The sequence below is a fragment of the Camelus dromedarius genome, chromosome Y (genome assembly GCF_036321535.1).
Source record: "Camelus dromedarius isolate mCamDro1 chromosome Y, mCamDro1.pat, whole genome shotgun sequence".
Classification (NCBI taxonomy): Eukaryota; Metazoa; Chordata; class Mammalia; order Artiodactyla; family Camelidae; genus Camelus; species Camelus dromedarius.
This window is the reverse complement of record NC_087473.1, coordinates 15,435,046-15,450,804: the sequence shown is the minus strand read 5'-3', so window position 1 is coordinate 15,450,804 and position 15,759 is coordinate 15,435,046. Positions and strand designations below refer to the sequence as shown.

The 15,759-nt window shown below is 43.9% G+C and overlaps 1 protein-coding gene across 2 annotated transcripts in view; it reads right to left on the bottom strand.

The window, feature by feature from the left end:
- Positions 1 to 15,759, bottom strand: part of LOC135320459 (anosmin-1) — a 170,611-nt gene that overhangs the window by 62,188 nt on the left and 92,664 nt on the right. For both annotated transcript variants that reach the window (XM_064483598.1, XM_064483599.1), the window contains one exon: positions 10,592 to 10,654. In XM_064483598.1, the coding sequence (XP_064339668.1) occupies positions 10,592 to 10,654 (63 nt within the window). The remainder of the gene's footprint in view (positions 1 to 10,591; positions 10,655 to 15,759) is intronic.

The window sequence follows — 15,759 nt, the reverse complement described above, 5'->3', positions numbered from 1 at the left end:
AATAAACACAGGAGAGACACCAGCTCCAACGGAGGAGGAGGTCAAGAAGGTTCTCAGAGGCTGTGACAGCCATCTTTAATTAGGAGAAGGCACGGGAGAAGGGGGCCGTTCAAATACAGGGTTTTTTTTTTCCAGCCGTAAAGAATAGATGGTGCAAACCCAGAGTCATCAACAGCACAGACTGGAGAGCTCCAGCTAATTCGGGTTATTTGGCAAAACCCCTTTCATGCCTGTTGAGGAGTGTGGGAGCTGACTGCTGTGCACAACCATAAAACCGGACGCAAGATGTGCAACACCTTCATGTAGACGATGGCCGACAGGTGGCACAGGACTGGATGCCCTGAGAGGAGACGCCAGTGCGGTGAGCCCTATGTGTCCAAACAGGAATGGCCAGAGGGAGTTTCAAGTCCACGGTGCCAAGGGAGCCCTCAACTTTTATGGAGAAAGAGGTCAAAGTTTGAGGAGGCTAAAGTGAATAGATGCTGTGGGCAGAAAATGAGGAAGGACGAAACTATGCCAAGAGAGAAACCCGGAGAGTTGTGAGCAACCCCTGGAGTTTGGGGCTGAATCCTGCTTTCTGAACATGCATGCGGTGGAAGTGCACAAGATGGGGGCAGGGGGACAATCAGAAAGCACTGGAGCTGACAATTCCTACAGCTCTAATATGGCTAATGACTCACACTCCAGCCACCAAAGAGAGGACACATAATACACAGGGCATCGCATAGCGTCCTCAGAAAAATATCACCTTAGTAATGGGGGCAAATTAACCCCAAACTAAAGGCTGTTCTGAATCTCCTAAGAAAGTTTAAAAGCAAGTCTTTAAAAAAGCAAACTGATCTCAAGTAATGAACCGCATGCCAGAACAGCCTACTGCTTTTTAGAAAAATACAGCGAACTTTAGAACACAGAAGTCTTACCCAATCAAACATCATCAGGCATGCAACGAAGCAGGAAACTGACACACCACCAAAAGAGGGGAGAAAAGGAATCTAAAGAAATAGAGCCAGAATGATGCAGGGGACGTAATTAGCAGAAAAGGAAATTAAAAAAAATATCCTAAACATGCTGTGTGTGCCCAGGGTGTAGAAGAAAACATGGACACAGACAGGAGAGAAACAGAGGATACAAGAAAGACTGCATGGAACTTTCAGAAGCAAAAACGGAAAAACAAACAAACGGAAAATGCCAGATGGGATTAAAAGCGTGTCCGACATTATAGAAGAGAAGATCTCTTGATGGGAACTCAAAGATAGAGTGATAAGAACTATCAAAATGAAGCAGAGAGTGGGGGAAAAAATGAAGGAAAAACATCATCAGAGACTCACTGACCCAGGAGACCATATAAAGTCTATCATGGATAATTAGAATCCCAGAAGACAGGAGACGGAGGATGGGACGGGGGGAAAAAGGTCAATATGTTAAAAAGTTGATTAAAACTATAAGCCCACCATCAAAATTCCAATGACCCCAAGGAGAACTTGGAAGACACGCCATCTAGGTGTACCATGACCATATGGCTTAAAACCAGATAGAAAGAAAAACTCAAAAGCAGGCGGAGAAATGAAAAGACACTTTATATACAGTTTTAAAAAAAGAACATCAGAGATTTTTTCAGAAAATATGCAAGACAAAAGAAAATGCAAAAATATTTTTAAACGACTAGTTAAAAAAAAATCGTTACCCTGGAATTCTACACCCAATGAAATATCTTTTGTTTGGGGACAGAGACAAAACAACTATAATTATAATTCTGCATTTTGAATGATAAAAAGAGGGTTTTTTCCCCACTTTTAAAAACGATTTTCATCTGTTTATTTCCAATCATTATTATCAGCCCACTGCATATTTTGTCTGTATAGAATGCGACAGAAGAAACCACAAGGCTTCATCAAATTAGGGGGCAGCTCAGAGCAAGTGCTGACAGGGAAGCCGTGTCGCAGACCGGCATCCTCACCCCGGCCAGCGCTCACGCGTACTCAGCACCAGCACCGCCTGGGAAGCGCAGTCTCGCGCCCGCAGCCTACACCCGCTGGGTCAGCACGAGTCCCAGGTGCTGTGTGCGCGCACAGAAGCCTGGGAAGTGCTGTCCAGGACGTCCCGACCCTCGGGCAGAAGCTGGCTCTCTCCATCTCTGCCCGGAAACTTGATTTAATGCTGCCTTCTGACCCCAGAAGTCTGGGCTTTCCCCCCAGTGTATCTCCACGTCACATTCCCGGCGAGATTCACTTCCCCTCAGTTTATAAATATATTCAAGTCTTCCCACGATAAAAACACAAAAAAATCACTTCCACCAAATGAAAGCCCCTGACCTGAGTCTCTCCTCTTCTTCACGCAGGCAGTTTTCAAAGAAGGAAGGGAAACTTCCGGAAAGAGTTGTGTGCACGTGGTGGACCTGTTCCCTGTATGTGCTGTGTACTGACTGCTACCGGGGGGGACCTTTTGAGTCCATGTCCGACGGACCTATCATAGAGTTCCAAAGCGGTGACCTTGCCCTCCTCCTGAGTCATAAAAAGAGCTACTGTTAATCCAGCGTGGATGTTCAGACACTGGATAAGTGCTTTACATGCATCTTTGATTTTTTGCTTGAAAGAGATGCTTTTGCAATGCCCATGACATTTCCCCACCTCCTTCGTACATGGCTACCTGTCTAGTCCTTCTTTTCAGACATAATAGATCTTTAAATCAGTCAGAATAGCCTTCAGTCTCAGCCTCTTATAAATTTTCAAAACTCATCAATTCTCAATAGAGTCCCACATAATTCTACACTCCCCAGCACCATATAAAAATTCAATGAAAACTGAGCCTCACTGTTTAAAAAAAGGAAAAGAAAAAAAAAAAGGGCTACATTCCATGGAGACTATGTTCCACTTAGTCAATAATTTACTGAACAACCATAAAAAGTCATTCAATATTCTTGATATTCGCATTTTCCAGGACTGTAGAAGTTGATGTAATGAGGACAACTTCCTTTATGAGCTCGTGGTAAAGGAAATCTCCCAACACTTATAAAAATTCATCAGCATTCCTCAGAACATTTCAACCCCAGTAACCCCACGACCACTAAGTTAAAAGGACAACTTGGACCAAATCTGCACCACTGCCCAAGGATCACCATCAGAATATGTAACTAACACTTTTCTGTCCTATAAAAATATAAAAAGGCAATGTGTATCGTTTGTAAAAATACAACTTTATTCATTACAGCAATAAAAGCTAACACTTCTGAAAAACACTACGTGCTGGTCACCCCAGCCTCCACCACTCTCGGCCAGTCACCCTATTTCACCAAGAAAAGTGACATGTTTGGAAGACCACCACCATGGCTCCCCCTTCACACCCACCACTGCACCTGAACCTGGGCCCACGTGCTCAGACCTCATCGTGTCCCAGGACCTGGAGGGACGGGCTTCGCTCCGACCTCAGACACTGGATGCACTGCTGCTTCCGGTCACCTGCTTCTGCAATTCTCCGCCCTCTCCTCCAGCATCAAATACCCTGCCTCTTCAGGATAATCCCCACCTGCGTATACTATGTGCTGATTTCCTCCCCCTAAAGGTAATTACGTGTGGGGGTGCCCTGCTCACCCCTCTACCCAGAACCTCGCCTGGCTCCTTCCTTTCACAGGAACCAGTGCTCCTGAAATGGTCCTCACACCCGCTCTCCGTCTCTCCCTACCTCTCCTCTCAAACACGTCAAGCACACTTCCTCTTCAGCCACCCGCCAGCCTGCTCTCGCTCAGGTGGACCATGACCTCTGCGTCACAGTATCCAATGACCGACGTTCAGGCCTCCAACATGCATGCAGATGCCACCAACCGCCCACTGATTCCTTCCTGGAAGGCTTTTGCCATTCGCCCCTCAGAACTCCCCTTCGCGTGGACTCTCTCCCTTCTGAATGGCTCTCAGTGCACTTGCTGGTTCCCCGCTGCCTCCCCGTCCTTATCCTGCTGTGACTTGGGGCTCAACCCAGGAAGCTCTTCTCTTTCCTCCACTTCGTCCAGCTTCATGACTCTAAATATTGTCTATGAACAATGACGTCTGGATTTCCAGCCTCACCTCTCCCCTCGACTCCAGACTCAGGTATCTATGCCCAGGACACATCGCAAGTGGACACTAACGTACATCTCAACACAGCAGGCTCGACACTGGACCTCCATCATCCTCTCCCCGCTCCCCATCCAGCCTTGCCTGACACAGTCTGCATCTGACCATCAGCTCAGCGTCATCCCAGTCCCTTCCCCAAGCAGTTCATGACAAAGACAGGTTACCAGCTTGTGCTGCGTCCTGTGTGCTGACCCTTCCTCCCACAATGCGCACAGCTGGGGCATGCTGTGTCATTTTCCTCTGTGGTCTCATCAGGTTCCTTCGGGCCCTTTAACTCTTGGAGAGACGTTCCCAGACAGCTGTTGGCTCTGCTCGAATTCCTGAAGTGAGGCATTTGCTTAATACCCTCGATTTCAAGGCATAGCTACTGTCATGTAGCACTGTGGCAGGAGACCAGGTTCTGACGGCAAGAGAAGGGTGTGATAAATCTGAACAGCTTCGTTTCTGCGCTCTCCTTTCAGTAGTGTCAGAACATCCCATGGACAAAGACACCCGGAAACTGTAAGGAGCCTTCTTCTTTTCAACCCCTTGCAACACCTCTAGTTAACTATGATTTTGCATCATCCAAACTTCATTCTCACTGAAGAGTAAGGCTGCTCAAACACAAACGGTTGGGCCGACAGTTTAACACAAGAGACAGTCCTGTTCCTTATTTTCTGCCCTGAGAAGCAAATCTCACCCTCTCCTCAGTGCTCTGCTGCACGGAGCAGGGTTAGATGCAGGTGCCTGGGACGGAGAACAGCGGGAGAGACCTGACTCGCAGTCACACCACCTGGATTTTAGATCCCACTCCTCTACCTGTGAAGCATGAGATCTTGGGCAAATATGACCGTTTTCTCCTTGTGTGTCAGTTCCACTTAGCAAAATTCAGACCTCACTTCGTGTAAGAATCACTGTGAAAATCAGATGGAATAAGACTGGAAAACATTGTGAAAATCAAGAAACACAAAGGGATGCATAAGCAGCTGTGGCAGAGTGAAGGCCTCTTTCTTGTCCGTCTTTTCACCCTGGCCAGGACTGGATCTGTCAGAATCCTGGCTGATCCAGTGACAAGTTTAGTATCAACAATGAATGCTTCCCTCGTGGAAAGAGGGTGGATCCCTGAAGCAGATGGGGCCGCAGCTCTCCACGACCCCCAATGCACATTTCACACAGCTAATGTTGACATCCTAGGGAGTTCCTATGAGGGTGGGGACATGATGGCGTCAGAAACATCAGAATTAAAGACGGGAGGGGCATCGTCCCAGCAAGAAGGCTCCCCATAAACTAGGATGTACCACATTTCATCCAGACTAAGTCAGCATCAGTTGTAACACACGATTATTTTATATACCATAAAAGGTAAGTAAAAGGTGCTTTTACTCATAATTTAAGAATCCAGCAATTGTAAGAAAGGAACATTTAAACACGGGAAGACACGCATTTGATGACTAGTAAGAGACATTCAAATAGTTTGTCATGGCTCTTAAGATTTTATAAAAGTGGAAGGAAGTGGGTAATAGTTAATAAACTAAAGCAGTAAACCACAATCTACGTATGTATCTATCATGGAACATAACACGTTTCAAAAAAGGACACGTGAAAAATCATCCCTTATGATCCAGAGAATTCCAGAAAGATTCCTGTTCTAATACACGTAATTTCTCCATTTAAAAAATAAGATTGTTGGAGGAGAGGGTATAGCTCAAGTGGTAGACCGCATGCTTAGCATATACACAAGGTCCTGAGTTCAATCTTCGGTACTGCCTCCAAAAATAAATAAGTAAACCTAACTACCTCCCCTGTGAAAAATAAAATAAATTAAAAAAAAAAGAAAAAAAAGATTGTTAACTCTGGCACCAGCCTGAAAAAGTGGCAGAAGTAGAACCCGGTATGGATAATCAAGCGAGAAGTTAAAGAGATCAGTGTCCGTTACTATTAACGCGCCCCTGAAAATCTTTCCCACGTAGGACAGTTTATTTTATAACTAAAATTACCAAGAACAATGCTTTATGTTTACAAATGGGTGCTAGTCAGACACAGAAAACAAACTGTGGTTACTGAAGGGGAAACGCTGGGGGAGGGACAAATTAGGAGTTTTGGATTAACAGTTACATGCTACTGTATATAAAATAGATTTTAAAAGTGCACCTACTGTACAGGACAGCAAACTATATTCAGTTTCTTGTAATAACATTTAATGGAAAAGAATCTGAGAAATAAATATGTGTGCATATGTATAACTAAATCGCTTTGCTGTACACCTGAAACTAGCATTGTAAATCAACTATACACTTCCATAAAAAACAATTAATAAGAAAAATAAAAGAAATGGGTGCTGGTGATACAGACTAAGAAGTAATGACAGTCTAAAAGGTTAGGCGGCCTTTGTGTCATCATCATGACTGTTGCTCATTTTCTGAGAGCAGGAGTCGGAACACATTTTCTGTAAAGGACAAGACTTTCTGCAAAGTTTCAGCTTCATGGACCATAAACTACCCAATTCTGCTGTTGTAACACAAAAGCAGCTACGGATGATATGCAAAAAAATACAGGTTTGGCTGTGTTCCAATAAAGCTTTACTCAAAGAAAAAAAGAGGCAGACCCGTTTTGCTCTGTGGGGTGTGGTTTTCAAATTCATGCCTTAGAAAACAGAGCTCAGAGCATCTTGCAAATAAACCATAGGGCCAAACATATCTAACCGTCTAGGTGTTTCTGTAAGAGTAAGATCTAGGATCCTTCTGGGTCTGAACCCTGACAAAGGGAAAGGTTAGGTTCGTGACAGGATGGACCCTGTATGCCTCCTTAAATACATAATGTGATAGATAACCAAAAGGGTGGACAGGCTTGTATCAGGTCTGTCTCCATGAATGAGTAGCCTTGAAAACAGTGAAACAGGGGTTACCCTTCCAGGATTCAGTCTGTTTCAGCATAATAGTCATTTATGAACTGCTAAGTAAAACAGAAGCAAAACCACACACAGAGACGTAAGAAAAATCAAAGCAAGTAAAACTGAGTGTGGAAGCTTGAGCTACTGGGCCACGGGGCCGAGGTCTCCCCACAGAGTTCCTCACATGAACTGGCCTCTGTTTTCTGCACCGTTCAAGTTTCAATTAACCTTTCCTGCCACAGCAGATCACAGTTTGTACACACGAGTCCCATTTTAATAAAGCAGATGTGGTTCTGAAGCCCTTGCATTGATTTCAGACAGGGCGGCAATTACAGAAGCCCGCCCTCACATTTGGAATTTGCAGGGAGAAAGGTTTCCAGTGACCTTCAATTATATCTTCCTTCTCAGGTTCAGACACAAAACTACCCACCCAGAGTCGGTGATATGAAGGATAATGTGTTTGTCAAGCAAACAGCAGGGCACATCTTGTTCCTCAAGGTTTTCCAACAGCAAAGTTTAGTTCAGACAGACGTACCGTTTGTGTGCAGAACAGAATCCAAAATAAAAGTAGGAGGCACTTCACAGAACACGGAAGACACAGGGATGGCCCCTGCTTCTTGTCTTTGCGTTAATTCATCAGTTTTGTTTCGTGTTTGTTTTCATTTCTGATGAATCGGTTCTGTTCTATGTCTCCAGGGGCCTGAATCTGTTTTTCAATCTGCTTTCTGTAGTAGACAGAGCCTAGAGTGAGCCCCTTTGAGTCACGACCTGCCCCAGAGTGAACACCTCCCTGCCCATGGTGGGGGGGGGGGGCGGCGTTGCTTCTAACCCACAGAATACAGCAAAAGTGCAGAGATGTCACTCCTGAGATTATGTTGTGTTGTCAGAGCAGGCAGGTGGCTAGATATGAGCAGAGAAAGGGGGACATGGGCCAAATGGCAGGAAACTATACATCTTATGAACAAGGGGGGGTGGTCCTTGAGCAGACCGAGAAAAGCAAGAACCTCCGAACTGATGAGAAACTACATATTTTGGTTTGACAAGTGTCCTGGAGGCCAACAAAGAAAGGTGGGACAAGGCAGGAATCTCTACCACCCAAATGTAACCTTTTACTCATTATGACCTCATCCAAATGCAACTTTTCACCCATTATAACCTCATCCAACTTCCCCATCTTGACTAAATAAGGACCAAAAATCTCTCCTTCCCTCAGGAAGGTGGAGCTGGGATGAGGATCAGGAAAGAGGACCCCCAAACCCCTCCCTGTCAATGAATATTCCATGCATTCATTTTTACACCCATGTAACCAACTTGCCAGAGAAACTCGGGGCAGCTACCCACCTGGCTCTGCCTGCTCTCCCACAGGAGAGTCCTGCCTGTCACTTAATAAATCCCTGCTTTGCTTTCTTGACCTCCGTGTCTCGTTTCTGAATTCTTCCTGTGATGAGACAAGAACCTGCTCTCAGATACCAGTGTTATATAAAATTCTGTCGCAGCAGGCTGGAGATCCGGATTCTTGCTGGCCTCGAAGAAGTAAACAGCCCTGCTGTGACCTGTAGATGAAGGGTCTACTGGGGAGAAACCACTGGCGACCTGTAGGAGCTGAGCACGGACTCCAGCCAGCAGCCATCAAGAACAGGACCGCAGTTTTCCCAACAACTGCAAGGAGCTCAGAAGTAGCTTCTCCTGCAGTTGAGCCCGCAGATGAGAATGCAGCCCAGCCAGCAGATTGATTACAACCTAGAAGCTTAAGCTGTGCACAGATTCCCAACCCACAGAAAGTGTGGGGTAAGAAATGTGTGCTGTGTTCAGCCATGAAGTTTGGGGATAATTTGCTGTACAGCTAGAGGTAAGAAATAGAAAGATACATTAAACTGAACCCCAGGTAAGCATGTTTGCTGGAAAAGTTTGGACTGGAGCCCTGGAGAAGCCCAAAGATATTTTGTAAAAACTGAAGGATAATATGTCAGCTCCCTTGGCGGAGCGGATACCATGATTTACGTTCCCCTGTACCATCTCCAACATCCAGAAAAGGGCTGGATACGAAAAGACACAGGAGAGTTCTTCTATCTGATTTGACACTAAGTCATTAGCTTAGCCACAGGGGTCAACAGCAGAGCAACTGGCTACGTAACTTTGAACATCTGCCAGTGCTATATATCATTTGAAGCGTTTTAACGTTCACAATTACAAAACGCTTCCAAAGACTTCAGTGATGGTAATCCTCAAGCCCGAGGTGCTTCTGGCAACAGATGCTATTATATAAGAGTCTGCAAAAATCACCGAGATTCCAGACAGTCACAAAACGCTGAGTAGAAACTTTCAGAGCAAATTAAAATTGAGATTGAGGAAGATCATGTATTCATTGTGTGAGCAGGTGAGAAATGCTTCCATTCCACTTTTTTAAAACAACACTCAACACTTTTCTAAAATAACCCTGTAACATTACGACCCCGTGGAACTGTCCACGGGGAGTCCAGCCACAGCAGCACTTGGACACAGTGGGACCCATCGGAGGCGGGGTTTTAGACCTGGTCCTGCTACCTGGGTGGGACTGGACAACTTCCAACATCCCAGTCCCCTGCGGCTTCCACACACAACTCTGTGGACTTACTGCATGCCTTGATTAATCTCCATGCTTACTGGGAAGGTCAGAAGATGTCATAACTACAGACATTATGGTATGCACCATGAAACTGGGGAAGTTATCATTGTCTCATTCCACCACTGTGCTCTCAGAATGGAAACTGTGCATCCTCCAAGGTGACCCCCAGGTGACGACCACACATGCACCTCCTGCACAGCACAGAGCTTAGACCAGACCTCCACGTCTGTCTGGAGAACCTCGGAAGTCCCCCACCAGCCCCAGTTCCATGTGAAGAAGCCCTGCAAGGTCGTTTCACTCTGATGCCACATGGGCATGTCCTCTGGTCCCTCCCCACCACACTCCACGGCGCTGCTTGGGCGGCCGTCGTGGGCTCTTCCAACCCTTGTTCTCACAGCCCTTGTGGACTTTCCGACCTTCCTGACCTCGAGAGGCCACCGCGCGGTCAGCTGGGTGCACATCCTCCCGGCCGCTTCACAGCAGCCCCCTGGGTCCCTGGTTTGCCCTGGAGCAGACAGTTCAGCAAAGCAGCTCTCCCGTCTGTCGCACAACTGATGATCTCAGACAGTGGTCGCCCAAGACAGTAACGCTCTGTTACCTACGTGACAGCACAGGGAACATCACATGCTTCCACACAGGAAAAGGTGGGCCAGAGTCAGCCCAGGACACGGGAGGCCCGAGGGGTGAGAAGTCAGATGAAAATGTCTGAGAAACTGCACCACGAGTAACGGGTGTCCTCTGCCAAGAGGCGTGACGATGTCAACATGGCGCAGAGAACGACCACAGAAGCCAAGGCGCCAGGTCGGAGGAGGGCAGCCACTCGCACCTTTCTTTAAAGGTAATCAGAGTAGTTTTTCTGTCTGATTAATCAATAATGGGAGCATGAGTGGCTCGGTTTTAAGACGCCTCAATAATTTTTTTAATGTGAATTCACACACACGCCCACAGACATGCACCCCCAAGCTACAGACGAACACAGGTGCCCCTCGGCCCCTGGGCCCCGTGTCTTACCTCACAGAAGCTCTGGCACTGCTGCTTCCGCAGGTCCCAGGACGCCTTGCAGGGCTCCAGGCACTGGGAGAGAGGAACGAGGGAAATAAATTGGTAAACACGGTCAGGAAACAAAGCGGAAAAGGAAAGGACCCGCTTGGGCGCCATCCTCACTGTTCGGTGCCTACTTTCCTTGGTGATTTTAGGAAATCTACCTAATCAGAGGCTCACGTTAACCATGTGTCCCAGGGCTCTGAGCGAGAGCATCACTACAGAGCGGGGACAGCTGGACGTGTGTTTCAACACGGCTGAAAAGGAACAGCGGCACAGTCTGGCTGGAGGTGACATCTAGGAAAAGGTGTGACACTGCCTGGCAGGCACAGCGACTTGGACAGGAGATATTGTTTATTCAATAACAAATATCTTCTAAAGGCTGCTGTTACAGATCAATGTTTTCTTCTCATAAACGTCAATAATAACTTGCTTTTACTTTGGCTGTGGGGTGGGGGGTATAGCACGTGCTTGGCGGGCACGAGGTCCTGGGTTCAATCTCTAGTGCCTTCGTTTAGGGGGAAAATATATATATATATATATATATATATATATATATATATATATATATGCTCTTCTGTAAGTGACTGAAGTATTAAATATATGTATATACATCTCACACATGTTAAGTTATGTCTTTATGTCAGTGAATCCAACATTTACCCAATTTAAGTTCTCTATTAAAATATATTGAATATGCTGAACACAAGATTCTGACATGCGAGTTTCAGAATAAAGTTTGAATGTGTATATTTTTATATGTAAGAAATTTAGTATTACATATAATTTATACTTATACTCAATAATTTATATGTATTTTAATAAATCAAAGATAATACCCAGGATCCATTGTTCAGTCACAACTGTGACAATAAACAGTAACAGAACTGAATGAACAAAGTGCGTATGTCAAATAGTACTGAATAAACAATAGCACAGAATGATAAACAGTAACATTGAATAAACAATGTAAATACAGCTTATTAATACATATACAATGCATAATTATCACACAAAACATAGTAGCAGAGAGCACTATATATACTATCTGTATAATACATTGTAGGAAGAGGCCTCACGATGGAAATTGTTACATTCATATGAATGGACATCATATTCTCAAAATTACATTTCAACACAATTTTTAACTATTAAATTATTAATGATTAAAAGCTAATCATCATGTATCGTTAAATGTCGGTTGTCTAAATAACTGGCATACCCCTGGCTCCCAGAGGCTCGTGATTATTTTATCTGTATGACTCTTATTTCATTATTGATTAATTTTCCAATTGAGATCAAAATTCTCAATTAAATTTCTGACATGTATAATGTAGAATTCAGGATATACACCTGTGCTATTCTTTCACTCTACTTTCTAGTACCCTCCCTGTTTTAAAATAAAGATATAGTTTAAAAGATAAACTGGAAAACTCTATGGTGAAATTTAATTTTCAAATATCCATTGCTATTTTTTTCAGTCAAAAATGCACATATGAAAACAAACCACTGCCTGTGTATCAAGTGTCCATCTGTCACGGCCCTGCTCTCACAGTGTGATCAGTGACCAATAATATAAGCATCACGCTGTTGTTTATTAGAAACGCAAGCCTGTGAGTGGCCCCCAGACCTACAGAGTCATAGCTCTGCAATCGGGACCCAAGAATCTCTTCCAGCAAGCTCTCCTGGAGATCCAGATGCTACACTGAGCTTTAAAAAGAACTACCTTATTGTGGAGAGCATTTCCCAAAATATATATGTATCGAATCATCACACTGTACACCTTAAACTTACACAATGTGCAATTAAAATTATACAATGCGTGTTATGTCAACTGTATCTCAGAAAGGCTGGGGAAAAAAACTGCTGTAGAATTTGATGGAAAACAGTCTATGATGTCACTTTCTTGTTTCATGCACGTTACATTAAGAATTGATCTATTTCTTATGAAAGTATTCTAGATGTCATATTCTTTACTGTTGCATATGAACAATTTGTCTTTAGTTATTTTAATTTTAAAACCCTGTGCTCTTCAGTGATTCTTTCCCAAGACCTCTATGAGCTTGTCCCAAGTTTATCTGTATTCACTTCTCCCAAGCATGCTCTAAAACAAGTGTACAATTTTTCACCCCTACAACAATTCTAAATTTTTTGAATAGCAAGGAAATAATCTTGAAACCTGTCTACCTTATGCATTCCCTAGAGTCAGTCTCGTTTCCTAAAGGTACACCCAATGCCTTACTCTCAGAGCTATCCTTATGCGTGTCAAGACGTTGGCTCCCAGCCAAAAAAAATTTAGTCGTCATTTAATAAATATGCTTAGATCTAATTCCTTCTCAAGAGCACTTAAAATGAATAAATGGCACTCTTTAAAACACCTTGCAACTTTGTTCATTTGGAGAAGTGTCGCACGATGGAGAAGAACCAACCACTCCACAAGATCTGGGTTTTTTCATGGACAGACGTTCAGCAACTTACAAGTTAAGTTCTCTGTCACTTCATTCAGGAAACATCCAACAAGCATTTGTTCCCACATAAAAACTGTTCAGTGCAATGAGGCTAAAAACATCTCAAAATAATAATGCAATTCTTGCTTTCTGTCACTGCTGAAAATGTAAATTTGGAAAACACAGTATCACATGCATACGGTTACACTTTCACAACTACAGGACATGAAAAAGTCAGTGCTTTGTGATAGCCACCATTCCAAGTCAACCTGGAGAACAAATACCTTATACGAAACAGGTGTTGTTTACAAACATGGGTATACTTTTAAAATGCTAACGGCAGCAACACATACTGCACCTCTCCTTATTAATCGAACCTGTTAGCATCGGGTATACACAACATATTTAAAGTTCTGTTTCAATTGCATGCTTTCCTGATTTCCAGTAACCACTAGTCAGTAGCATCTGAAGATATGTTTCAAAATGCTATTAATGACGGCCAACATTTTCTTTCAGTAATCCTCTGTGAAAACCGCCTGACCAGAACAGCCCAGATGGGGACACCTGAGTACATCTCTGTAGGATAAATCTGCCAAATCTCTATTTTTTTATGGGGCTGTTGTCCAGGTAAAATGCGTTCAACAAAAGACAGAGAGGAAAAAAGTGACAGCCATTTCTCTCACACTTCAAGCAAGAAGAAAACATGTCCTTTTTCTCCGAGGAATCGTAAGAAAAGGTAACATTAAATAAATAAAACATAAAGTTTTGCCCCAAAAAAGGGTAGCCCTAAATCTCCCTTCCATGAGAGAAAAGAACAGGAGAGAAATAACACCACAAGCAGACAACTGCACATTTGAGGACCGTGATTATATATTGCCTCAAACTACAAAGAACAAAACAAAAAACAAACAAAAAAACAACCAAACAATAATCAAAGAATATTTTAGCAAGTGTTTCAGGCTTTCAAGTTTAGGACGATCAGCTGTTTGAAGTCATTTCCTCCTAGGCTATTGCTTCAGGCTCAATGAAGAAAAACGTCAAATTTCAGAGAAATTTTTAAAAAAAGGTTGAGCCAGCTAATTCCACAGATCATCATTTGGAATGTAGGTTATCAATTATTTTTTACTTAATCTAGGAAGACACACTTGCAATAGCACTTGCTCAGGTGACAATTCTACATTAAAATTTATGTTTTAAACAGTCCAGTAGTAAACATGTTCATTCAGTGTCCCACTGGGATGTAAGGTGCACGAGCACAGACTTTGTGACATTTACTAAAGTATTCTTTGCACATTGCAGCAGCTCAGAAAACACCTGTGAAATAAATTTATTGATAAATTTAAGTGTTTTTATAACCAGCACTTAAGGTTGAGACACCCAGATATTTCCAGGGACCAAGCAAATAATGACTACGAGTTATGGGGGTAAATATCGGATAACTGGGAGTGTGAGGAAGGATGGTACACTGGGGAGCTCACCTCAAACCCAGGAAACAACCGTTCCTCACTACCTCCGCTTCTTGTCCAGAATCGCCTGGCACTCAAACTTTACAGAGAAGCCAATGACACAGAATGCCTGTAAACCCGCCCAATGTTTAAATGTACTGGCCTACACTGTACAGGTTTTTTTTAGTGTAATTTATTTACGTCATAAGATACGCAATAAATTATTTTAATTGCTCGAAGGAAGTGGTTCTGAAATGGGAGTGATTCTGTATTCCCAGGGGACATGTGGCAATGCCTGGAGATCACTTGTTTGTTTGTTACGACTGAGGGGAGAGGCACTGGCTTCTTGTAGGTAGAGCCTAGGAAGTCTACTTAAATTCTGCAACGTGCAGGAGAGCCCCCCTACCCAATAAAAAAAATTGTCTGGCTCCAGATGTTGACTGTGCCAAGGTCTAGAGTTTGTGAACAACATGCAACAGAAATGCAGTGTGTTAACCACAGTAACAGGGCTGATCCTGAGAAACGACTTCCCCAGGATGGAGGAGCAAACGCTACTTAGGACTACGAGCTCTCATCACGGAACAGTTCTATGTAATCTGGTCACACTCGCCCTTCTAAAATACAGTTTTGAAAATGTGAGGTCCCTGATACAAGTAGTCAATAATTACCAAGTGAAACCCAAAATGTATGGTTTTACATTTAAAACATCTGGTCAACCAGCAAATCATGTCTAACCATCTTCTTCAACCTCGTATAAATTGTTTCCAGTGAAGCTGGTTGCTTTCCTCTTCCCCAAACCCAGGATCCTTTCCAATTCCAGTTTATTACTACATTTTTTTCTTAAAGAGAAGCCATTCAGTCCTTCTTCACTCAGATCAGTAGCTGCTTCAAACCATCTAATTTTCACCATTGCTGTCCACACAGTGCACGCTGACTTCCTCTCTCTGCAACCGTGGAGCGTCTAGGGTTTCTGCCAAGAATCCTCACATTTCACTTTTGACTGATTTGTGGAGTCTATGACTTGTACTGAAGTGACACAACCTTCAGTTGGTCTTCAGGAGGGAGAGTGCCTGCTAACCCCCTTGCAGTCCTTCACGAGGTGCATGGGACTGAGCAGGCAAATGAGGGGACGGAGTCTAGAACTACCCAAGAGCAGGACCACAGTGCAGCCAGCACAGAACAGGGCAATGGGAGCTCCGGTGTGAGCCCCAGCTCTGCCACGTGTCTACTCCACAGCTGACCAACA